The sequence below is a fragment of the Sturnira hondurensis genome, unplaced genomic scaffold (assembly GCF_014824575.4).
Source record: "Sturnira hondurensis isolate 20B ecotype Veracruz unplaced genomic scaffold, ASM1482457v3 Scaffold0005329, whole genome shotgun sequence".
NCBI classification, from domain to species: domain Eukaryota; kingdom Metazoa; phylum Chordata; class Mammalia; order Chiroptera; family Phyllostomidae; genus Sturnira; species Sturnira hondurensis.
This window is the reverse complement of record NW_028077960.1, coordinates 5,042,073-5,066,665: the sequence shown is the minus strand read 5'-3', so window position 1 is coordinate 5,066,665 and position 24,593 is coordinate 5,042,073. Positions and strand designations below refer to the sequence as shown.

Sequence of the window (24,593 nt, the reverse complement as noted above, 5' to 3'; positions counted from 1 at the left end):
TCTGCTCAACTGGTATCTCGATTGGATTGCTATCAACTTCAACTGGTCTACCCCACCATGGAGCATCGTCCAGTGAGAAATCTCCAGCACGAAACTTTGCAAACCACTTGTGACACGTTCGATCAGTCACAGCACCTTCTCCACACACTGCACAAATCTTTGGGTTTCAGTTGTGTTTTTACCTTTCTTGAAATAATAAAGCATACTATGCCAAAAATGGTGCATATTTTCTTCCACCTTCAATATTAAAATGGCTACACAAAAATTCACCAATTTTGATTAACTTTTTTCTTTTTTAATATATGGTATTGATTATGCTATTACAGTTGTCCCATTTCCCTCCTTCACTCCCCTCCACCCTGCACACCCCTCCCACCCACATTCCCCCACTTTAGTTCATGTCCATGGGTCATATGTATAAGTTCTTTGGCTTCTACATTCCCCATACTATTCTTGCCCTCCCCCTGTCTATTTTCCACCTGCCATCTATGCTACTTATTCTCTGTATCTTTTTCCCCTCTCTCCTCCTCCCACTCCCCTGTTGCTAACCCTCCATGTGATCTCCATTTCTGTGGTTCTGTTCCTGTTCTAGTTGTTTGCTTAGTTTATTTTTGTTTTAGGCATGGTTGTTAATAATTGCGAGTTTGATGTCATTTTACTATACATGTTTTTTATCTTCTTTTTTCTAGTTAAGTCCCTTTAACATTTCATGTAATAAGGGCTGGGTGATGATGAACTCCTTGAACTTGCCTTTATCTGAGAAGCACTTTGTCTGCCCTTCCATTCTAAATGAAAGCTTTGCTGGATAGAGCAATCTTGGATGTAGGTCCTTGACTTTCATGACTCCAAATACTTCTTTCCAGACCCTTCTTGCCTGTAAGGTCTTTCTGAGAAATCAGCTGACAGACTGATGGAAACTTCTTTGTAGGTAACTGTCTCCTTATCTCTTGCTGCTTCTAGTATCCTCTCCTTATCTTTCATCTTGGCTAATGTAATTATGATGTGCCTTGGTGTGTTCCTCCTTGGGTCCAACTTCTTTGGGACTCTCTGAGCCTCCTAGACTTCCTGGAAGTCTATTTCCTTTGCCAGACTGGGGGTGTTCTCTTTCATTATGTTTTCAAATAAGTTTTCAATTTCTTGCTCTTCCTCTTCTCCTCTGGCACCCCTGTGATTCGGATGTTGGGATGGTTAAAGATGTTTTGGAGGTTCCTAAGCCTCTCCTCATTTTTTTTGAATTCTTGTTTGTTCATTCTTTTTTCTTTGGTTGTTTCTTTCTTCTTTCTGCTCTAAACTGTTGATTTGAGTCCTGGTTTCCTTTCCATCACTATTGATTCCCTGTACACTTTCCTTTATTTCACTTAGCATAGCCTTCATTTTTTCATCTAATTTGTGACCAAATTCAGCCAATTCTGCAAGCATCCTGACCACCAGTGCTTTGAACTGTGCATCTGATAGGTTGACTATCTCTCCATTGCTTAGTTGTATTTGTTCTGGAGCTTTGCTCTGTTCTTTCATTTGGGCTATTTTGTTTTTGTTTTTGTTTTTGTTTTTGTCTTGTCCTGTCTGTTACGTATGATGGGCAGAGCCTTAGGTGTTCACCCGGGAGGGTCGACCCAGTTGCTGGGTTTTGACACTGTATGTGAGGGCAGGGTCTGAGAGGGAACAATGGTGCTTGCTCTGCTCTCTCTCTCAGATATCAGTCTCTTCCCCCGCCTCCCCTAAGCAAACTGGGCCCTTTTGGTGCTGATTCCCCTGTGGGTGGGCTTGTGTACATTCTAGGACCCTGTGGGTCCCTCCAACGAACTCTGCTGTGAGACTGGGAGTCTCTCCCAGCACCTCAGCCCCCACAGGTGTTTTCAATCGGTGTTTTGAGGCTTTATTTCCCTGCACTGGAGCCCTGGGTTGTGCGGTATGTCTTGCTCCCCAGTTTCGCCTGGTTTATCTGTGTGCGAGTATGGACCCTGGTCCGCCAGCCGCCTTGTGTGCCGCACCCCTCCACAATCTGCCACCTCGCTACATCTGCCCACTGCCATCCCACGCCCAGGGTCTGCCTGCTGCTGCCTGTGCGACTCCACCAGCCTCCACTTTTTTTGCCTTGACCCCCCCTGCCTGGCTGCCCAACTCTGCCCCTCCTACTGGTCTGGATGAATATGTTTACTTTAACTCCTTGGTTGTCAGACTTCCATACAGTTCAATTTTCTGTCAGTACTGGGTTTCTTTTTGTTTCTAAATTGTTGTTGTCCTTATTTTGGTTGTGTGAGGAGGCACAGTGTGTCCACCTACACCTCCATCTTGGCCAGAAGTCCTTGATAAGCTTTTTTAATGCACGCTGATTTGACAGATGTCACCATGCAATCAAACAAAATTGTTTCGAATGAAGTTAAAGACAACTAAGCACTACTAGAGCCATGTTATGGAAGAAACCAAACAAACATTTTGGCTGACCCAATATGAGTAAAGCAGAGAATCTTTTTGTTTGCTTATGGAATATTTGTACTTGGTTTTCTGCAGTTGTCTAGTTATTGTTCCTTGACTATCTGTCTTTTGAGCTGCTGCCTTTTTCTGTGACATACTTTTGCATTGAGCAAACAGGAAATTCCTGCTACATGGCGAGCATGGTGCTGAGCATTGCAGCTCCAACAGCAGGAAACGCCCCTGCCCCTGCCCCTGCCCCTGCCCTGGCGATCTAGCAGTGTGCTGCGAGACGGACGTTAATCCTATCGCACTCTGAATGGGAGTGTTTGCACACCGAGTTGAGTGCCTTGAAGGGAAAGCTCTTGCATCTCTTAGTGAGAGAAGAGACTGGCCTGGACCAGGGGTGGGAGAAGACTGCACTGAGGAGCTAACAGCTAAAGAACGAATAGGAGAGAGGCAAGTCCCATATGATTTCAGTTACGTGTGGAATCTAATGAACAAAAGAAATTAACAAACAAAATAGAAGCAGACTCATACATAGAGAACATGCTGACAGCTGTCAGAGGGTAGGGGATGGGGCCACTGCATAAAAAAGGTGAAGGGATTAAGCAAAAAAAAAATATATCATGGGCACAGACAACAGTATGGTGAATACCAGAGGAAAAAAAGGGTCTGCAGAGGTAGAAGAGGGTAAAGAAGAGATAAATGGTGATAGAAGGAGACTTGGCTTGGAGTGGTACAATATACAGATGGTGTATGATAGAACTGTATCCCTGAAACCTATGCAATTTGATTAACCAATGTCACTCTAGTAAATTCAATTTTTAAAAAAGGAAAAAAAGAACAAATAGGATTGGGGGCTCAGGGAAGCATTTCTGAAAGAAGCACAGCCTAGTGGAGGGAATGGGATGTGACCGGTGAGCCAAAAGAAGGCCAGAGAGCAGAGCACAGCGAGGAGAACGGTGGCACCCGATGAGGCTGGACCACATCACCCAGGGCCCTGGCCCCATTAGTGATTGGGGGGCTCCCCTAGATAAATAGAAAGCCACCAAAGGACTCTAAGCTGTAGTTGGTGATCAACTCTGCGTTCTGAAAAGATTGCTCTGGCTGACAAGAGAGGAAACAGGAAGACCAAGGAGAAGGCCTGCTTCTTGAGTTAGTGCGGACACGCTCTGATGGGAACTCGGCCCTTGACTGTGGCAGTGGACATGAAGAAAAGTAGATGGGTTCAAGGAGTACAGCGGAGGTCAAAATTTGGATGATGATTGGATGGAGGTGCTAAGGAAAGGAGGCAGTGTCTGGGACGATCTAGGTTGCTAATTAGATGGGGTGCTGCTGACTGAAATAAGAAACACTGGAAAAGTCAGGGATGAGTTCTGTCTAAGGCAACTCATCTGAGGGAAGCTGTCAAATGGGCAATTGGAAGCTGTCAAATTGGCAATTGGTGATGAAAAGCCTGGGACTGGAGGAAAAGTCTGGGTTGGAAACCTAAGTTTGGAAGTCACTGAGTACAGTAAGTAAAGCTATGGACACAGAAAAAATGGCCCATGAGAGGAGCACAGCACCTAGATCACATCTATTCACAACCCCTAAAGAATGCTGACATTGAATTGCTGAGTAGAGAAACATGAGAGAGAAAGGAAAAACTGAAGCCTGAGAGCAGGCGGAGATCCCACTGAGTGCAGGTGGAGAACCAGCCAAGGGTGGCATCCCAGGAGCCAGGGAAAGACTGTTCTGAATAGAATAGAGTGGTCAGCAGTGCTAAACACTGCTGAGATGCCCGGTAAGAGGAGGCCTGGAGAGTGCCACACTTAGCAATGTGGCAGTCTTGGTGATGTGAATTTGAATTGTTTCCATGGAATAATGGGGGCAGAAATCAAACAGAGATGGTTGAGGAATGAATGGGAAATGAGGAAATGGAAACACTATACAGACCACTCTCAAGAAGTATGGTTTTGATAGAAAACAGCCCAAACCTGCCCCTCCTCAGTCTCTACTCTTGAGCCTTCTTTGCCACTCAATAAGCTGAACTGAGTTTATAATTTGGATTCAGTGTTCCATAGCTGTGGTGTCTTGGTAGCCATGGCAACCAGCAGGCCAGGGGCGGAGTCTGCAGGGGAGGCTGCCTGGAAATTGGAGGTTCTTCCACCCCTTCAGGCAGCCTCCAGCTCTTCAGACCTGGGGAGGCCCACTGTAGAATCACTGCTGAAAATTGGATTATGAAACAAAAAGCCCTTATGTTTTAGAGACACCTACTGAAAAGCGTAAGGGTAAATGGAGTCCAGGGTTTGCAAAATGAAACAAGATAAGCCATGAGTTGATTGGTTTTTTAATGTATTTTATTGATTATGCTATTACAGTTGTCCATTTCTCCCTCTTTATTCCCCTCTGCCCTACATATCCCATCCCACCCACATTCCCCCTCTTTAGTTCATGTCCATGGGTCATACATATAGGTTCTTTGGCTCCTGTATTTCCTATAGTATTCTTAATCTCCCCCTATTTTCTTGCTACCATTTATGCTACTTATTCCTTGTACCTCCCCCCCCACTAATAACCTTCCACATGATCTCCATTTCTGTGGTTCTGTTCCTGTTCTAATAATATGCTTAGTTTGTTTTTGTTTTTGTTGCTTTTTAGGTTCGGCTGTTAATAGTTGTGAGTTTGTTGTCATTTTACTGTTCATGTTTTTGATCTTCTTTTCCTTAGATAAGTCCCTTTAACATTTCATACAGTAAGGGCTGGGTGATGATGAATTCCTTTAACTTGACCTTCTCTGGGAAGCACTTTATCTGCCCTTCCATTGTAAATAAGAACTTTGCTGGACAGAGTCATCTTGAATGTAGGCCCTTGCCTTTTGTGACTTCAAATACTTCTTTCTAGCTCCTTCATGCCTGCAAGGTTTCATTTGAGAAATCTGCTGACAGTCTCATGGGAACTGCTTTCTTGTAAGTACCTGTCTCCTTTTCTCTTGCCGTTTTTAAGATTCTCTCCTTATCTTTCATCTTGGCTCATGTAATTATGATGTGCCTTGGTGTGTTCCTCCTTGGGTCCAATTTCTTTGGGACTCTCTGAGCTTCCTGGACTTCCTGGAAGTCTATTTTCTTTGCCAGATTGGGGAAGTTCTCCTTCATTATTTGTTCAAATAAGTTTTCAATTTCTTGCTCTTCCTTTTCTCCTCTGGCACCCCTATGATTCAGAATTTGGATCGTTTAAAGTTGTCCTGGAGGTTCCTCAGCCTCTCCTCATTTTTCTGAATTCTTGTTTCTTCATTTTGTTCTGCTTGGGTGTTTGATTCTTCCTTCTGCTCCAAATTGTTGATTTGAGTCCCGGTTTCCTTCCCTTCACTCTTGGTTCCCTGTACATTTTCGTTTATTTCACTTTTCATAGCCTTCATTTTTTTTCCTCTATTTTGCAACCATACTCAACCAATTCTATAAGCCTCCTGACCACCAATGCTTTGAACTGTGCATCTGATAGGTTGGCTATGTCTTTGTTGCTTAGTTGTATTAGTTCTGGAGCTTTGATCTGTTCTTTCGTTTGGGCCATTTTTTTTGTCTCAGCACCCCTATTTCATAGTAAAGGGCAGAGCCTTAGGTGTTCACCAGGGTGGAACAACCCATGTCACTGCATTGTAATGCTGTCAGTGGGGGACGGGGTCCAAAAGCTCATCTGTCAGCCAGCTTTTAGTCATTTCCTCTGCTACCCACAATCAAATTGGGCCTTTCTGGTGTTGATTCCTGGGTGGGTGGGTTTGAGTACATTCTAGGACCCTGTGGGTCTCACCAGTGAACTCTTCTGTGAGGCTGGGAGTTTCTCCAGCTGCTGCTTCAACTCTCACAGTTTTTTTCAGTCGGAGGTTTTGAAGCTTTATTTCTCCACACTGGAACCCTGAGTTGTCTCTCTCCCCAGTCGTTCCTCCTGGTTTATCTGCATGCAAATGTGGGGCCGCCCACCCTAGTCTTCCAGCTGCTGGCTTGCCACAAATCCTTTCCACCCCAGCTGCCCATCTCCACCCCTCCTACTGGTGTGGATGAATGTTTCTTCTTTAACTCCCTGGTTGTCGGACTTCCATGCAGTTTAATTTGCTGTCAGTTCTGGTTGTTTTTTGTTTTTAAATTTGTTGTTTTTCTTTTGGTTGTGCAAGGAGGCACTGTGTGTCTAATTCAATTTAGGAATGCTAGAAGTGAAAGCTTGACAGGCCGGTGATTCCCCAGGGCCCACCATCTACATGGCCCTTCCAAGAGGACTGCCTTCACTCGGCCTTGGGCTCGTGGGCTTCAAGGTGCTGCATGTCCAAGGGAAGAAAGTCTGCTCTCGCGTGCTGTTCTATTTTCTCTCATTAACCCTGACTCCTGTTTCTGGCCCCTCCTCCTTTCTTATCTGCCTTGTGAGTTTGGAGTCCAAGTGCAGATCTGTCACTTACCACCTTCCTGAACTTGGATAGTTCCCTCTGGCCCGTGAACCAGTCTCTGAAAGATCGGGTTCCACATCCGCTTGGCAATGCCGTAAGGGTTCATTTTGACAGTGTGTGTGGAGGTATCTAACATGGCTTTCAGCCTCAAAGGCCCACAGAACTCAGGGGGGTGATTGAAATGAATGAAGCAGACCCAGTAGGAGAAAATCATGGGGAACCTCTTGGACTATATTTAGCTTTGGCACTTTTAGGGAACACGCAAGTAGAAAAAGTATAAGAAAAATAGCAATGCAACATGATCACAAATGGAATAAATACTTCATATTCATTAATAAATGGGTAATAAACTGAGCCTTAGCCTCCCCATTGGGGAATATTAGGGAGTGGTGGGGATTAGGGTAAGCCAGAGCAGGCAGGGACCGTCCTCACATCTGCCTCAAGGGAATGGAGGCAATGTTAACATGTCTTCTTATTTGACAAGACAAGCTAGAACCCTTTTTTATGTGAAACCTCCCAATTCTTACATTTAAGTTCAACTATATTTTTGAAGAAATAATCTGAAGTCCAAACTAAGCCCATCTGTGGGCCAAAATTGACTGCTGAGCGGGCAATATGCAACCTCTCACCTGGGTAATGGGGTATAAGTTTCCCCTCACCTAACCACTCTGACCCTTTGTTTCTAGGGTGAAGGGTTCAGAGTGGGTTGAAGAGATGACAAAGCACCAAGGGATGTGATCCAGTCACCTCAGACTGTCCTAGGGCCTAGATCAGTGCCTGGCACACAATAGATCCTAATGAAAAATTAGATGAATCAACAGCCAGTACCTGGGAGTGGGGGATGGGATAGTTGTTTCTTGTGTGCACCCTGGGCTTACCTGAGAAACTGTCTCATTTTTTCTTAACAGCCTTGAGAAGCCGTTCTGGCCGCTCCATCATCAATGGGAACTGGGCAATTGACCGGCCCGGAAAGTACGAGGGCGGAGGGACCATGTTCACCTACAAGCGTCCAAATGAGATTTCGAGCACTGCCGGAGAGTCTTTTCTGGCCGAAGGTCCTACGAATGAGATCTTGGATGTCTACGTGAGTTTTGATGTTTCCGGGCCGCTCTCTGGATGTTGTGTCTTGTTACTCTGAAGAGCCACACTTAAAACAAATACGCAGCAAACCGTCACGCATGCTCAGTAAGACGGTCTGAGCGGAGTCGTTTCACGTGCCCTTAAAGCTCAGCCTCATCTTCACCACTCAGCCTGACTGCGCCAGGCTCACAGAAACCTTAAACTCTACCAGATGCTTAGAACCCTCAGAGTTTATTGACCCAGTAAAACCAATTTTACTTGTTGAACCAAATCAGAGTCAAAACGTATCCTTTATTTCATAGGCACTGGAGCTCCTCCAGGCACTTTCCTCCTAATGCTAATTTGGCAGGTTTTCTTTTCATGGCAAAAGAAAGCAAATGCCTAAAGCAAGACAAGACGCCCACAGTTCCCAGCCCTCTTCAAATTCTCTTTAAGCAAATGAAGTCAGGGGGACCACAGAGAGCCCCAGATAGCCCAGTAGAGCTCCCAGGGACGGCGCAGAGGGTCACTGGGCCGCCTCTGCCTCACAGAAGACAGGACTTCCACTTATTTGATGCAAAAGTAAATTAGTAAGTTACATGGAGTTAAAAAACTGCCCTTATTTTTAAAAGAAACCACTAGAATCCAGTCTTCTTAAAAACATCAGGAAATAAGAGGTGACATGAAATAAAAGCTTGAAATTGGGTTTTTATGATATAAAAAGAATGAGCTGACTCATAGATATGCATTCTCTTACCACCTCCAAAGCCAGCACACGATGTGTGCTGTGTCAGAGTTGTTTATAAATGTTACTTTTTCGGCTATCCAGCTACATGTTTGTTCCTCTTGGGCCTAGTGGCTCATGGACTAGAAACTATAAAGAAAGCCTTATTATAGTTCATTTGGAATATTATTTTAACACTGTTCAGTGGGTTGTTGGACTCTGGGTAGGTTTCGAACGGCACCAGCGATAAAAAACCCAAACTGTTAAAGACCCACTGTGGGTGGGCTAGGATGTGGTGGCCAACAATAATTTTACAAATGGGACAGAGTTTGTCCTGGCAGAATGCTCACACAGAAGAGGCACGGAAGAGGGAGAGAGGGTTTCCAACCTCAGACCGATGTTGAATTATGTGAAAGGGGAAGAGAGGGGATGAGGGGTAGACAGCGGGAACTCAGGTCCCACCACCGTCTGTTTCGGGGTTCTGTGCTCAGCACCATGGTTGCTGAGTGTAAGAAGCTCAGCGGTTCTCATGTCTGCCTTGCTGCCGTCAGGTGACTTATGGAACGCGGGCCCCATTGCTCATGCAGGGATGATGGCGTGAAGGGACTGAACAAACACACTGGAAAACCAAACGGGACCCGCCCATGCAGGAGTCACTCGGAGATGTTTGTAGCTAAAAGGACTTAAGAGATCTGCTGTGATTCTAACTTCCTTCTTCTCCAGATGAGGAAATAAAAAGCTGTGATTAAGAGACTTGTTCTGTCACACAGCTGGTCAACAGGAGAGCCCCTTTGTGAAGCAGTGGACACAGGAGCATCAGAATGCGGCGGGGTCTCCTTGCATGGCTCACAGCCACTCTGTCTGTTGTCATCAGCCGCTGCACTGGGCCCATCCCCACACTGCCCACCGGGGGAGCCGCAGGCCTCTGTGCTCCAGAACCAGTCTGGAGGGGTCTGTTCTGCGGGGCCATGTTGACTGGTTAGGTCCTCTGCCCCAGACAAGTTTCATTGCTGACTTCACAGCCCTGTGCAACTTCCCACTTTTGTCATGGGTTCCTGAAAGAGTGGGACCCAGGGAGAGCCTCTTCCCGGATTACCTGGTTTCCTGACCCCATGTCATTGTGGTTCTGTAGCTTTCCATGGATGAGAAGGGGTGGGACCCAGAGTCAGGGAGTTAGAGGGTTGGAGCAGAGCTATCCTGAGCCAGCCTTGCCAGCCAGGTAGAAAAACTTCGAAAGAACCTACAGGCTCCCAGCTGACTCTGCCAGAGGCGTGCCCTCCTCTGCATGACTCTATCTCACCACCTAGTGTTCCAATGGGTTCTCTGAAGTGTAAACATATCTACTGGGACATTTGGGGAGCGCCGCGCAAAATCTAAGCCACGGTACAGGATGGTCTGGAGCCAACAGAAATGTTCCGCTCCCCCTGCTCCCATCTTCCTGATCGGAATGTGTGAAACGTTGACTTTCAGCCTGGTTTCCTTTTAAGTTGTTCTTTCTTCAAAACCAAATGACGAAAAGCCATCTGGAAATAGCTTTCATTTAATCTGTCGCAGGCCCACTAATATTACTCACCCGTGGTTTTGTAGATAATGCCACTTACACCACTGAACCCCACACCAGGGGGAAAGGGACGTGCATGCACGCCAATGCGGTGACATTGACTTTTGTGTTGTCAGATGATACACCAGCAGCCGAACCCAGGAGTCCACTACGAGTATGTTATCATGGGGACCAATGCCATCAGCCCCCAGGTGCCACCTCACAGGAGACCAGGTAAAGTCTCTCGTTTCGCTGCCAAGCCCTTGGTTCATTTCCTTTTAAAGCCCCCTCTGTCTTCTTCTTGTGCAGACACCCTCTGTCTCTAAACCAATGCGGAGAAAAACCAGGGGCCCAAACTTCAGAGTCGGGGCCCAGATATCAGAGGGAGCTCCGCCACTGGCCTGAGCCTTCACTGATAATGTTTCATTCCCTTGGTTCAAAGTGCATTGAATGTCCTGGGTCTTTCTTTCCAGTTCCTCATATGGAAATGCCCTGTATTAGTTTCCTGCAGCTGCCATAACAAATCTCCCCGAGCTGAGTGGCTCCACACAAGGCACACTCACTGTTTCACAGTTCTGAAGGTCAGACGTCCACAGTGGGCTGGCTGGGCCACGGCCCCGTCAGAGGCTGCAGGGAAGAATCATTTCCTTGCCTTTTCCAGAGGCCCCTTGCACTCCTTGCTGCAGGGCCCCTTCCTCCATCTCCAGGGCCAGCGGGGTGGCGCCCTCACATCTCTCACGGACTCTGACCTCTGCTTCCGTCACCACGGACTCTGACTTTTTCCTTTGACTCTCGTCCTCCCGCCTCTTTCTCATAAGGACCCTAATTTGGGCCACCCAGACAGTCCAGTCCCTCCATCTCAAAATCCTCAACTTCTGCAAAATCACATCTGCAAAGTCCTCTTTGCCACATAAGGTGACATATTTCTGGTTCCAGGGACTAGGACACAGACTTCTTCTGAGGGCCACCAGCCTGCCTGCCAGCACCTTTCCTCTTTTGCTTCTGGGAACACGACTTTGACCTATCAGAAAGGAATACTGAGTTCACACCCAGTGATACACCTCTTCCCAGGGGGCTCTGCTGATGGACAGAGCAGGCAGCTTTCATTGGGCTGCCTCTGGGAATGGCTCAGCACTCAGGCTTTCCAGATATTTCTCTACTGAGTGATGGTGGAACCCACCCAAATGGAGACCATCTTTTCTATCTCTTCAACAAGAAGGTCTGCAGAAATATTAATGGTGACGATGGCTCGAACGTGCTGAGCCCTAGCTGTGTGTTGGACACCGCCAAACCCTGCCCGTAGGCTAGCTCATGGAATTTTCACCATGGCCCTCAGACAGAGGTACTATTATCAGCCTCATTTTTGAAGTAAAGAAGGGGAAGCTTAGAGGAATTAGGCTCTTGCCCCGATCCCACAGTGACCTCGGGCCGGCCTGCGTGACTAACCCTGTGCTTGTTATACTGCCCAGAGGCTACCTGGCCCGATGCCTATCCTAGAAAGTGAGGGGACAGGTGCCAGACCTGGCCTATCCATCCTTCTCTGGGCTGATGATCAGATAACCACAGTATCTGGTTGTCACAGGTCAGGGAAAAACCACCTGAAGACAACAGCCTGGTGTGTGTCCGACAGGTGGGGTCCATGTGTTGTTCAAACTCCAAGTCAGCAAACCCAGCCCAACAGCTTTCCAGGAGCAATAACCCAGTCCGAGAACCAAGTCCAGATGGCAAACTATTGAGATGCTGAGGTGGATGCTGATTTACGGGAGCCACTGGACAGACTATTTGAAATGATATAGGAGGAGGATGATTGATAACAAGCCTAATGGGCTTCACCGAACGGGCAGCGTGGGGCATCAGCTGCCTGGGACAGGGCAGGCCCAGAGGGGTCAGCTGGAGAAAGCTGGAGAGGAGGGGCGCTCTGGACCAGGCTTCATCCTCCATGTCCACCGAGTCAGGAGGACGGAGCCTGGGTCCAGCTCTGCCACCCTCTTGCCGTGCCTGCTACGGCGAGTCAGAAACTTCTCTGGACACATCCTGAGTCCACAAAACAGAAAAAACAAAACTAAACTAAACTCAAAGATCGTGTTTAGTTTCGTTTTGTTTAAGAGGGGCAGAAGGGAAGAGAGGGGGTCATTAGCTGTCAGTCCCAGCACCCAGCACCCAGCACACACAAAGTGCTCAACAGATTGTTGAATGTCTTTGGCTGGTAGCCTATCGGACGGCCTCGTATCAGCAGGCCTGGTCTTGGCTCTATGGGTTTGATTTGCATATAATATTTTAAACCACAAATGATTGTAAATAGCCAACTAAATAAGAAAGTACCGGTGGAGGGGCAGAGAAAGCCCTACGTTTTAACTGGATTCAACAGTGACTCCAAAAGTTTGCCCTTATTTTGTAGGAAACTACTATGTGCTTGGATAGATATTGCCAAATTTCCCTCCAAAATTTGTGTCTTATGTACCGACTCGCTCACAGTGTATGAGAATGTGTTTCTCTGGCACCTTCAGCAAGGAGTTTAGTGAGTTAGAAGTTTCCAAAGTGTCCAGTCTCCGTTGTTGGGCAGGTAGATTCGCTGTTGCCCTTCTTCAGTTATGAGTGCAGCTGAGCACCTTCATGAGATTCTCTTGCCTGCGTTCCTTTCCGTGTGAATTGCCTCTCCCCGGCCCTTGCCTACTTTTCCTACTGGGATGTTCATATTTGTTTTTAATCGTTTTTTATACATTGGGGAATTAGTGTCTACATATTTTAAATATATGTGCTCTGAATTAGAAAGGCTCTCCTGCTACCTGATCTTTAATGTTAAAGCGATTTCCTCTTCGTGACTCACCGTGCAAAGTGCACTTACCTGTGTGCGCACACACCGCCTCCCCCAGGGGAGCCCTTCCAGGGCCAGCGGCTGGCGGAGGGGCGGAGCCCGGAGCAGCGGGGAGAAGGGACGGCGAGGACGGACGGGAAGGAAGACTTGCACGGTGGGGCCCCTGAAATATTCACCTCGGAATCAGCGCAGACCTTCCCAGGGCGGCATCCGGACAGACTGTCTGCCCACCGGCCAGACGGCGCGGTGCCAGCAGCGCCGCAGCCCCCACGACGAAGCCGAGATCACAACTGGAAGCAGCTCGGCACCACGGAGTGCTCCACGACCTGTGGGAAAGGTGAGCTCTCGCGTGGGCCGGCAGGGTCTCCGCAGACCCCCGTGAAGGGGTGTGCAGGCGGCCCCGGGGGCTCGGCAAACCCTCCCCTCCGTGAACCTGGCCCCGAGAGGGCTCATTAGTGGGAGGTTGTGTGTGTGTGGGGGGTCCCCCAAACCACCCTTGGCCTTGCCGATCCACTAGAAGGACTTAAAAGGCGTGGAAGCTGCTGTGCTCGTGGTTACCGTTCTCTGCGTCGAGAAGATGGGGGCTTCGGGCTGCAGAGGGAGGCGGGCAGCTCCAGGGCAGAGCTCGCCAAGGCCAAAACCGGTGCGGCGACGCCTCTGCACGTGGCCCGAGCAGTGCGGACCTGCTGGCGGGCAGCGGAGCCCGGTCAGAAGGGGCTGCTGGGCTGCCGCTGAGGCTGTGCTGCTGCGCCTGTTAAAGGGACTACAGACACTGAGGACCAGGTGAAAACTGGGGGAGCTACAAAAGCAGAAAATGGTTGTCGCGTGGTTTTATGTCAGGGTGGCACGTGTAGAAGACTCTTCCGTCCCGCGTCTGTAAAGAGGGCCCGGCCCGGGCCTCCCTGGGAGGCGAGGCACAGCCCTGTCTGCAGCCCGCCAGGCCTGGGGTGTGGACCAGGTGGGGTGAGGACGGAGCAGGCGCTGTTTGTCAGCGCACCCTTCACCTCGCGGCTCTGGTCTTTACGGTCCAGTCCGTGCTGCATTGTCCTCTGGCACCCAGAGGCGCCCTCCTGCCCCCACCCCACCATCTAGCTCAGGCACCACCTCCTCCGTGAAGCCCTTCCTGGTCCTGCGAGGCAGAGGTGGGCGCTTCTTCCCAGGGACCTCAGCAGTTTGGGACACAGTTCCTTTTGAACTTCGGCTCTGCCTGGCCTGCTGCCTTAATGATGCACACTTGCAACCCCGGCACCCGGCCTCTTGCTACGCACACAGTAGGGGCTCTTCAAGTGCTTCTTGAGTGAATAGCTGTATCATCACTACACTTCAAAGGTGATACGTATCAGCTATGAGCGGAGGTACAAGGGCAGTGTTTACATCTTCATTCCATCTGGGGTGTACAAGTCTGTTAGTGCCTTTACCCATGTTCTATCAGTAGCATAAAGAATGTGGATTTACGTATTCAAAACTGAAGAAACATTTTCTCAAGATTTTCATTTTATTTTCATTAATGTTCTAAGAGTGTCTCTCCTTTGCATTGTGGACACACACACACACACACACACACACGCTTCACAGCTGCCACTTGATGCCTAAAATGAGATGTCCATCCTCCTCCTCATCCTGACAAATGGCACTGGTTCTCAGGCCAAAGGGGCACTGAAGAAGCACCTTAGAAATAGAACCAGAAATGTGCTGGAGACTAAGAAAGTAGAGTCCTGGAAGTCCAGCCGACGTGGCTTTCAGCCTCCTAAATAAAAAGGTAGATAGGACATGTCTTGTTTACAAAATAAATTCAAGACCTGCTTACTACAGCAAAAGAGAGAGAGAGAGAAAGGTGTATTATTCCCCTGACCCTCCATTCGCCCCTACGCCCCGCCCCCTGTCTTTCTCCCGTGTGACAGATGGAAGTGGCCCATGGACGCACCTCTTTGCTCCCAAGCACCGAAAGCCTCAGTCTGAGTGCAGGGCAGGGGAGGCAGTGTGGATGCTCCAAACATTTCGCCCATCTCGCGGTCATTAGCAGGTGTGACAGCTGTGCCGGGACAAGAAATTCTGAGTCTGCCTGTGCTGTACGGCTCTTTTCTGCCCGACCCAAGTCCGTTGTCCTGTGACCTTGTCATGGTGCCCACCCTGACCCTCTTGCAAACTCCTCTCTGGTCTTTCCTGGTGGAACTAACCAGACCACACATTTCTCTGCCTGTCACACTGAAACTTCCCTTTCTGTCAATTCTTCCAGCATTGTGACATTGTCACCACAGAAGGGCCTGTCACGGGCTATATACTCTGTACAGCCATTGCTAAGACCTCTGTCTGTCTGGTTAAATTCAGCTTGGTTGGTTGATTCCTGGCGTTCCAAGACTGAAATTATTAATTTTCTTCACATTTCGTCCATCGCTCCGGGATGCCTTACTGACCTCTCCCTGTGGTCCAGCTCCGTGCTCCAACATAGCGAGCTGCTGTCTGGACCCGTACACCCAACATGTAACCCCCCAGACCAAGCCCAGACTCTTCCTACTGCCTGGAGCCCAGCCAGCACCTGCCCTCACTACCCTATTCCCACTTGCTGGCAATTACAGAAATATTAAACGGCATGCTTGAACAATGAAGAAATGGCCAGGTGTCTCTCTTTCTGCAGTAATCGAAACTGACCCAGAGAAAGAAACCATTGTGGTCACTGGAGTCAGAAATTATAGAGCTGGTATTTTCTCACCAACAGAGAAAGAAAGAGAGCCTCCGACCTCCCCTCCGTGGCCAAACGCTGGAGCTGGCGCCAGACCGGTGCACTGCAGGGCATCCAAGGGGCTGGGGGCGGGGCTAGCTGAGGCCTCGAGCAAGGGCCTCAAGCAGGGCCCATCTTTGCAAGACACGGAGCATTCCTATGTTAACCTGTGCTTTTCTGGCTAAATATACTAAATTTTCCTCTCACTTGAATGCCAAGTGGTTGGGGTAGTTACTGTTGCTTTCCAACCCACAAACTCGTAAGTAGAAAAGTGAAACCCATGTGGTCTGAAGAGAAAGGGACAGGCTTTAAAAACCAAGATTTTTACTTAATCCCTTAATAGCTGGGCCCCAAACGGGCCCCCTGCAAGCCACAAACTGAATCTTATTCACCTTTTAACTCAGAACAATGTGCTTAATGTTGGTTGAATTTAATTAAAGAGCTCTTCTTAAATGGAAGCAGATATGTCTCTGGACAAAACTTAATTCCACCAAAGTTTTGCTTCCTATTAATTTTACAATCAGTACTACTTATTACTCAGCTAATAACTATGCTTAATTGGAACGTTATTTTAAATAATGATCTCAAGTTACGGCTACATTGTAAATTTTTACTACCAGAGTACTTTATTTTTTTAATTTTATTTTTTATTGTATTTTTTCCGTCACCATTTATCCCCTTGTATCCCCTGCCCTCCCAATCACCGCACTGTTGTCCCTGTCCACGGTTCTTTTTCCTCTTGCTCAGTCCCCCCGACCCCCAACCTCCCCACCCCCTCCAGAGCTGTCTGCCTGCTCTCCATCTACGAGTCTGTCTCTGTTTTGCGTGTTAGTTCAGTTTGTTCATTAGATCCCACATATGAGTAAGATCATAAGGTATTTGTCTTTCTGTGACCAGCCAGAACACTTTAAGCAAATGTGTGTTTCAGACCAAAGCCGTCTTACAATCTGTCCAGTTTCTTACAGAAACTACCCTCTGGCTCAGCATCACACCAGATCCGCCTTAAGGACGCACTGAAGCACTCACCGCTCATGGCTGATGAGATTCTGCGACATATTAAAAGTTATTCCTCTAGTTACAATTAAAAGTGTAGAAAGTTGGAAATTCAGAAACTATATATGCCTGGCCCGTTAGCAACAGAGCTAAGCCAGAGCCGTAGAATAAATGACAGCATTTTGTTCTGCGGAGCAGGACGTGTATAGGGGCCCAGAACTGAGGGTTGGCAGTTCTTTGAGAGGAAGTGTTGCTCTTCCCATAGTCGGATTGCAGGTTCAGCGGGTTGCATTTCTCACCTTGTAAATGTCCACTAGTAACACCTCAGTGCTGCCACTAGGAGGTAGCAAAGAGAAGGCAGACTTGTGGCTCAGCTGTGTTTTGAGAGCTAGAAATTCCACTTAACAAATTTCTTTTTCCAAAATAGATTTATCTATTTTAATCCAATGAAACTAAGCTGTGTATTTTTTATCCTCACCCAAAACTATGTTTATTGATTTTAGAGAGAGAGGAAGAAGGGGAGAGAGAGAGAGAGACATCGATGTGAGAGAGAAACATTGATCAGTTGCCTCCCACACACACCCCAACCAGGGATCAAACCCACAACCTTGGCATGTGCCCTGATGGGGAATCAAGCCTGCAACCTTTTGGTGCACGGGACAACACTCCAACCAATTGAGCCACTTGGCCAAGGCTAGCTGTGTATTTTGTTAAAAAAATACAAAAACCCGGGGCAGTTAATATTTTTTAGTGAGGTAATAAAAATAAATATTCACCCTCTAATAAATATTTATCCAACAGACTGTTATTGAGCACCCACTACTCTGCTAGGTACCAGGGATGCACAGATGAACTAGTCCAGTGCCTGAGGAGCTCACTGTCTTGCAGGAAGCAGACGTGTGCTCAGATAACTGAAATACCACTGGATCAGTGCCTTATTAGGGAAACGTGTAAAATGCTTTGCAAAGTGGAAGCCAGCTGCTCTTCCAGCCCTTCTGGAGTCTTCTCACTTCTCGGCTCCAACCCACTGCCTCATGAACATACCTGGCCCTCCCAGGCCAGCTCGGTGGGCGCTTTTGTTCCTGTTCAGCGCCTTGGACGGCCCCTCCCTTCAAAACTCGGGTTCCCAGCCCACCCTCTCTGCAGGCTGCAGCTCGAGCCCTCCAGGACCCTTTCTCTCCCCTGTCGCCGCAAAGACCTTCGAGAAGTTACTGTTTGTTCTTGTTTTGTAGTCTCTCCCCTGCATAGTGATCTGTCCAACTGTTCTGAAAGTTGTCTTTATCTGCCTTTGAGCACGTTTAAACCATGCCCACAAATACGCTATTAGTGCTTTAGAGGGCAAGAACTATTCTACCTTCCTTGCGCCTCAGTGCAGAGCAGAGCCCTTGTGCGGGAGCTGTGTGTGTGCAGTGTTCTGTTTCTGTGGCCTGTCTTCATCAGCGTCTGGATGCCTGTGCGTGTCCATCCCAGGCCGCCCCTCGGGGGTGTGGGACTGTCCTTCAGACGTTCTCCTTGTCCTTCCAGGATCGCAGCACCCTGTTTTTCGCTGTGTGCACAGAAACACTCACGAAGAGGTTCCTGAGAGCTACTGCGACTCCAGCATGAAGCCGACCCCCGAGGAGGAGCCCTGCAACCTCTTCCCCTGCCCAGCCTTGTAAGACGCCTCTCCATTTCCGTCCCCTGGTGTCAGGTCACTTCTGCTTGCTTGTGCGGAGGACCTTAGTGGCAGATAAGATCTCATTTTATCTGATTAAGAAACCTGAGTGTTGACCTATGCATGAAACCCAGTCTGTGTAGCAAAGAGCACCTGCCTTTTCGGGATCGACGCGGAGCCTGGGGCCTTTGGCAGGACAGCCCACTCCCTGGGAGCCCACCCTTTGGGAAATTGGAGCCGTTAGGGTTTGGGAAACAGAGAATTATCGGGTTGTCCAAAAAGTCCATTTGGTTGTTTTCGTAAGATGGCTCTAACAATTTTGCTAGATTGTATTGTGACAGCTGTGCACTAAAAAAAAAACTTATCAAAATTGGTGAATTTTGTGTAGCCATTTTAATATGACAATGGAAAAAAATAACACATATTACATATTTTCAGCATATTTATACTTTATTATTTCAAGGAAGGTAAAAATGCAACTGAAACACACATACAAAAAAAGACCTGGGCAGTGTGTGGAGGAGGTGTGTGACTGATCAAACGTGTAAAACGTGGTTTGCGAAGTTTCATGTCAGAGATTTCTCACTGGACGATGCTCCTCGGTCAGGTAGACCAGTTGAAGTTGATAGTGATCAAATCCAGACATTAATCGAGAACAATCAATGTTATACCAAGTTTATACTCAAAGTATATCAATCAATAAACCTACTGGTAAAAATGAAAAATGCATGTATTTCACGGAAAAAAAACATACGCACTCTTTAGCCGACCCAGTACCATCCAGTGTGGTCAGCGCAGCAGGAGAGCCGTGTGCAAACCAACGAAAAGTCACGCCATGGCTGCCTGGAGAGGCGGGAAGAGCGTCTCAGGAGAGGCCTTGGGCTGCTGATTGAATGATCAATAGGACACTTTGAACAGAACGGGCGAAAGGGCCGTAAACAGGGTCAAAACTCAATTCTCAAAGTAATAAAAACATAATTCTCACCCAAACACGTGACGAGCATTTGCTGGGATCTCAATTGATGAAACAGCAGAGCCAGGTGACAGAGGAGGCAACATGAAACCGTTGTGTGAACAGTGAGAACCAAAGAACGCTGGTCACAGTGAGTGGAAGACCCAGGTCCGCAGACGCAGGCCCCACCGAGCGCCCCGCCCACCCACCCACCCGCTGCGGCGGATGCGTCCCAGTCAGGCTGCTAGGAAACCGGAATCCCCTCCAGGCCAGGGTCTCTCAACTTGTTGGCTCTAACTTTACCACTCAAAGCAGAAAAAATGTTCCATAATGTCCAGAACCAAGAGATCAATAAATCTGAGATTATAGAAAATCTAAAGTAATAATAATAAAGAACACTGGACTAAGATTTCTAAATTAGTTCCAAAGTGGGTTCAGGTTTTCTACAGGGTCATGAAACTAAGCTTTAGAGTTTGGGTTTTTTTTTTTACTAGATAAAAATTATTTGTGCCTTCTCAGTTTTCTTAAATTGTGTGGACTCACTGGCAAACAGCATGTCGAGCAAAGTTCATTTCTTTACAGAGCCCGGTGGTCCTTAGGCAGACTGGTAAGCAATGACCACGGGGAAGGGTCACCTGCGAGGATTCTGATGGTTGTGTGTAAGTCAGCTGAGCTCGTCCCCTCTTCCTGTTGACTGAAGTGACCTGTCCCTGTTGCTCTCTCCTTCCTGAGCCAGCTGGGACATCGGGGAGTGGTCAGAGTGCAGCAAAACCTGCGGCCTGGGCATGCAGCATCGCCAGGTGCTGTGCCGCCAGGTGTACGCCAACCGCAGCCTGACCGTGCAGCCCTACCGCTGCCAGCACCTGGAGAAGCCCGAGACCACCAGTACCTGCCAGCTCAAGATCTGCAGCGAGTGGCAGACCCGCACGGACTGGACTCCGGTAGGCAGGGCGGCGGGGGGGGGGGGGGGGGGCGAGGGTAGGGCCCTGCTCGGACGCTCCTCTCCAAGACCCACCGCCACATGCTGGCCTCCCCCCACCATGACCTGACTTGGGAGCGTCCTGATTTCTCTAGGAGGGAACCTGTCCTGTGGGGCTCTGCATAACCCATAGCACATGCCAGTAGCTTGCTAAAGTTAAAGCTACAGGCATCACCATGGCCGACTCTAACAGGGGGCCCCTGGAAGCTACGTGCAGAGGGTCTCTGCTCTCCCCTGTCATTGTGGAGTGAAAGGTTGGCCAATGCTGCTGGAGCCAACACCCCCCAGTGTTCTCTCCCGTTTTGTAGATGACAGAACTGAGGCTCAGATGGACAAAGGAGGCAAGACATCCAAGAAGGTCTTAGAGAAAAGGGTTGTGAACTCTTCGGGGCTGGGATCCTCCCCAGGTAGCATCGCATTGCAGGGGACATGGCAACCCAGGGAGTCTGTCCAGGCCTCTGTTTGGGGCGCAGGTCACAGGAATGAGGGAACCGTGACTGGAGAGTCGCCAGAGCTAGCGCTTCCCATCCTGCTCACGGAAACTTGCTGTCTTCCAGTGCTCGGTGCCCTGTGGGGTGGGGCAGAGGACCCGAGACGTGAAGTGTGTGAGCAACCTCGGGGACGTGGTTGATGACGAGGAATGCAACATGAAGCTCCGCCCCAATGACATTGAGAACTGTGACATGGGACCCTGTGCGAAGAGCTGGTTCCTCACCGAGTGGAGTGACAGGGTGAGTGTGACAGCAGCAGAGTACATTTGCTAGAGCCAGTGACCGAGGTCTGCTGGGCTAGTGGGGGGGGGAGCCACGTGTCCCAAGGCACCCCCAAACTGCACAAAGATGAATTCCTAGCTAAGAATCCCCAGGGTAATTTCTGACTTTGGGGGAAAGGCCCGGAGATGAACTATTACAGGCTTTCCATCCTCATACGAATCTCCACGGTGCTTCCAAGCTCCGGCGTGCCCGCAGGTCACCAGGGAGCCTCGTCCCGGCACAGGGCCTGCGTCGGCGGGTAGGGGGCTGGTGCAGACCCTGCATTTCTAAGGGGCTCCCAGTGGTGCCCCGGTTGCTGGTCAGGGATGGAGGAAACCAGCCACATCCGTGGAATCGTAGGGGACATTGCTGGGCTCCCGAGCCCTCTCCCCCCAGTGTCATGTGACAACAGTGCGGTATCCCCAGCCTGGAGGAGTAAACTTCACGCGTCGATGGATGGGCCCATCCACCCTGCTGGTTGGTTCCAATTGGCCGGCATCCTCTCTGAGTAGTTGGTGCCCACCACAGACCAGCTGCGGAGCACCAGATGTTACCTGGAGTGTTCTTCTGGGTTTCTGGCTCTGCCGCCCTCTCATTACAGTAATGACCCACGTCAGTGGGGGCATGATTGGGAAAGAAAGGACAGAAACACGCCCGCGAATGCGGCCTTTGGTCCGCAGTCAGAGATCCTCCTGGAGAGTCTGTCCAGGGATCTGTCTCCTCATGGTTTCCGACGCTCATGGCAAACAGTCCCCGCCCCTGGGCCCCCAAGGGAGAGCCTTTAGCGAAAGCACAGGACTCTTAGGCTGAGCGGCTCCTGTGCCTCCAGTGGCAGGAGTGGACTGTCCTGGGCTCCAGCAATCACCAGGGAGGTGCTAGCCAAAGGGACACAAAGGGAAGTGGGCGCTGGTCGAAAGGGGTCCGTTGGCTCGGACCCCTGCCCCTATAGCTGGGTGCAGCAGGGCTCACCCCATCCCGTCCAGGTGTCCAGGTGTCGCCCTGTCCAGGCCTCCGGCAAGGACAGAGCTCCTGGCCTTGCAGAAGCGGTGCAGGGAGAAGCTTCGAGGGCACTGGGCAGCCTCCCTGGGGGCAGGAGGAGCCCTGGACAGCGACCCTGACGCAGGTCTGATCCGCTTTCAGGAGCTCCCTGCCTTTGGAGACAGTGGCATCTATTTTTTGTTCAGCCCACAGTGCCGGGAGGTTTTCCCTCCCGTTGCGCTGAAGTCTTGCCGACTCGGCCTGCGCGGCAGGAGATGTGCGCACGCTGCTCACTCTGCAGACCCTCAGGCAGGCGGAGCCCCTTCCCCTTCTCTCCAGGTTAAAAATTCCTAGTTCCTTCAACTGATTCTTTGTCTTTGTGGATTTCTAGCCAGAATTTGTATTCACAGTAAACTTGCCAAACTGAGCGTGTAAGCAAATGGATGAAAACAATGAGGCTGGCTTTCCCTCCTACACTGGAAAGATGGTTTTTAAAATAGTTTCTTTTTCTGCTCATACAGTAATATACATTATTATTATTATAAAGTACCATATTTTTGGACTATAAGATGCACCCCCCCCAAATTTGGAGGAATAATGATTGTTAATGCTGCTGCTGAGTTCTGTTTACATTTACACTGGTGAAATGTTATGTTGTTTATGTTATTAAATATTTGACCACATTTTTGCTTCAATTTTGTTTTCTATTTTTCTCCTCTAAAACCTAGGTGTGTCTTATAGTCCAAAAATATGGCCTATGAAAAGAATGCGAAAGTAATCTCTTCAGTAGAAGATAACAATTTAACATTTTTAAGCTACACTGCCAAGCAGTTTTCTACTCATACATACTTTGCATACATAATGTTTTGTGTTTATATATATTTTAAAAATATATATAAATATATATTATATATAAATATATATAAATCAGAATATAGGATCAATTTGTTAACCTGATTTTTCACTTATGTGTTATAAATGTTTTAATGGGATTAAACCCTATAAAGCATGATTTTTAATTAGAATAAGTTATTGCATGACTACTATAATTGAACCAATACCCTATTTCTAAATGTTTAGGGGCATTTTTCTAATCTTTTACTATCTTAAATAATATTTCATAAATATTCTTAGCCATAAATCTTTATATGCACCTTTCCTTGTGTTATGGGACAGACTCCCAGAAACTCTGTTCCTCTTGCCAACACAGTAAAGAATTACAGATCAGCGAGCCTGCTAGCCTGCAGTCAGGGTTTATTAGTGCTGAGTTCCACTAGGAAGCAAAGCAGGGGTGGCCAGAGGCTGGGTGGCCAAAAGGTGAGCGAGCCCTTTGCTCCAAGGACTTATGTAGTCAGTGGGATGGGGGTGAAGAAGTTACATTTAGATTGACGGGTAAAGGTGGTGCCAGCTTTCCTAGGGGGGCATGACTATCCAAAAACAGGTATGTGTGGGAGTCTGTTAGCCCAAATCCTTATCTTGCTCTGGACCCCATTTGTTCATTTTGTACACGTGACAGGGGGCAGATGATTAACCAAAGTTGTTTCACAGGCTTTTTCTTTGGGCACTGTGGACCCTCCCCTTTGTCCTCCTTCCAGACCTTGGGATGAATACGCAGTCTCAAGGTTTTCCTTTCCCAGCTAGTGGAGACGATACACACAGACTTTCAAGGGCTTCCCCTGGCACTATCTTGCTGTTCGGAATATGCCTGGCAGCCTTACCCAACCAGACTCAGGACGACTGGGTCACTGGGTGAGAGGCGGCTTCCTTTGCTTCCAGCCTCCTGCATGGAGTTCTGTGTTACATTGCAATGGTGAGGGCCTGCCTTTACTCCCCTTCTGACCACTCCTTCCACCGTAACACTTGTTTCCCTAAAGTAATGTTTAGGAAGTAGAATTATTTGACCAAATGCTGTGAACCCTTTTAGAACTCTTGACATATTCTGGCAAATTTCTCTCCAGAGAGATTATTTCAACTTAGAGTCTCCCAAGAAGCAACTGAGATCACTCTCATAATCCTTTTATTGCACTGATTCTTTACCATTTTTTAATTCCATCTCTACATTTGCCACACTCTGAAAAAGGCATTGGGCTCAAAATGCCCTGTGTACAGAGAAAAAAGCAGCTATATGGTGGATAAAACTGCAGTGCTTGGCTCCCCTGTGTGCCTCCCGCGTTCATTTGGGACAGTAGCACTCTGGGAGTGATTGACAAGGAATCCCACACCAGCTGCCTCCCCTCCAGTGACCGCTCCGCTCTGCGCGCCAACGAGTACTTGCTGAGTCTAACCCTTGTCGCAAAACCCCAAATACAGCAAAAGATGAGCGCTTTGATCTTCCACTCAGAGAGCTTTTTTGCTTTTTTGGAAAAGGCGTTTTAATCCATGTGATTTCGGTGCTATAATGTAAGTGATTTTGCTTTATCTGCCCCCAGAACAGATCACTGTCCCTGAACATTCAAGATTATTTTGGAGCAAATGAATGGGAAGCGGTGCCATTGGGTTTCACGAGGGGCCTTTGGTACCCTTTCCCCAAGGATTTCTTTCTTACTGGACTTTGAGCAGGCTCTTGACTCTCTGACCCCCGGTTTCCTCATCTGTAACT

At 48.5% G+C, this 24,593-nt stretch overlaps 1 protein-coding gene and 1 non-coding gene across 3 annotated transcripts in view; both read left to right on the top strand.

Moving 5' to 3' along the window:
* Positions 1-24,593, top strand: part of THSD4 (thrombospondin type 1 domain containing 4) — a 593,206-nt gene that overhangs the window by 551,169 nt on the left and 17,444 nt on the right. For both annotated transcript variants that reach the window (XM_037047150.1, XM_037047152.1), the window contains 6 exons: positions 7,738-7,913; positions 10,290-10,386; positions 13,026-13,304; positions 18,204-18,333; positions 20,022-20,226; positions 20,822-20,995. In XM_037047150.1, the coding sequence (XP_036903045.1) occupies positions 7,738-7,913; positions 10,290-10,386; positions 13,026-13,304; positions 18,204-18,333; positions 20,022-20,226; positions 20,822-20,995 (1,061 nt within the window). The remainder of the gene's footprint in view (positions 1-7,737; positions 7,914-10,289; positions 10,387-13,025; positions 13,305-18,203; positions 18,334-20,021; positions 20,227-20,821; positions 20,996-24,593) is intronic.
* Positions 14,660-14,787, top strand: LOC118987870 (small Cajal body-specific RNA 15). Its single transcript, XR_005066671.1, has one exon.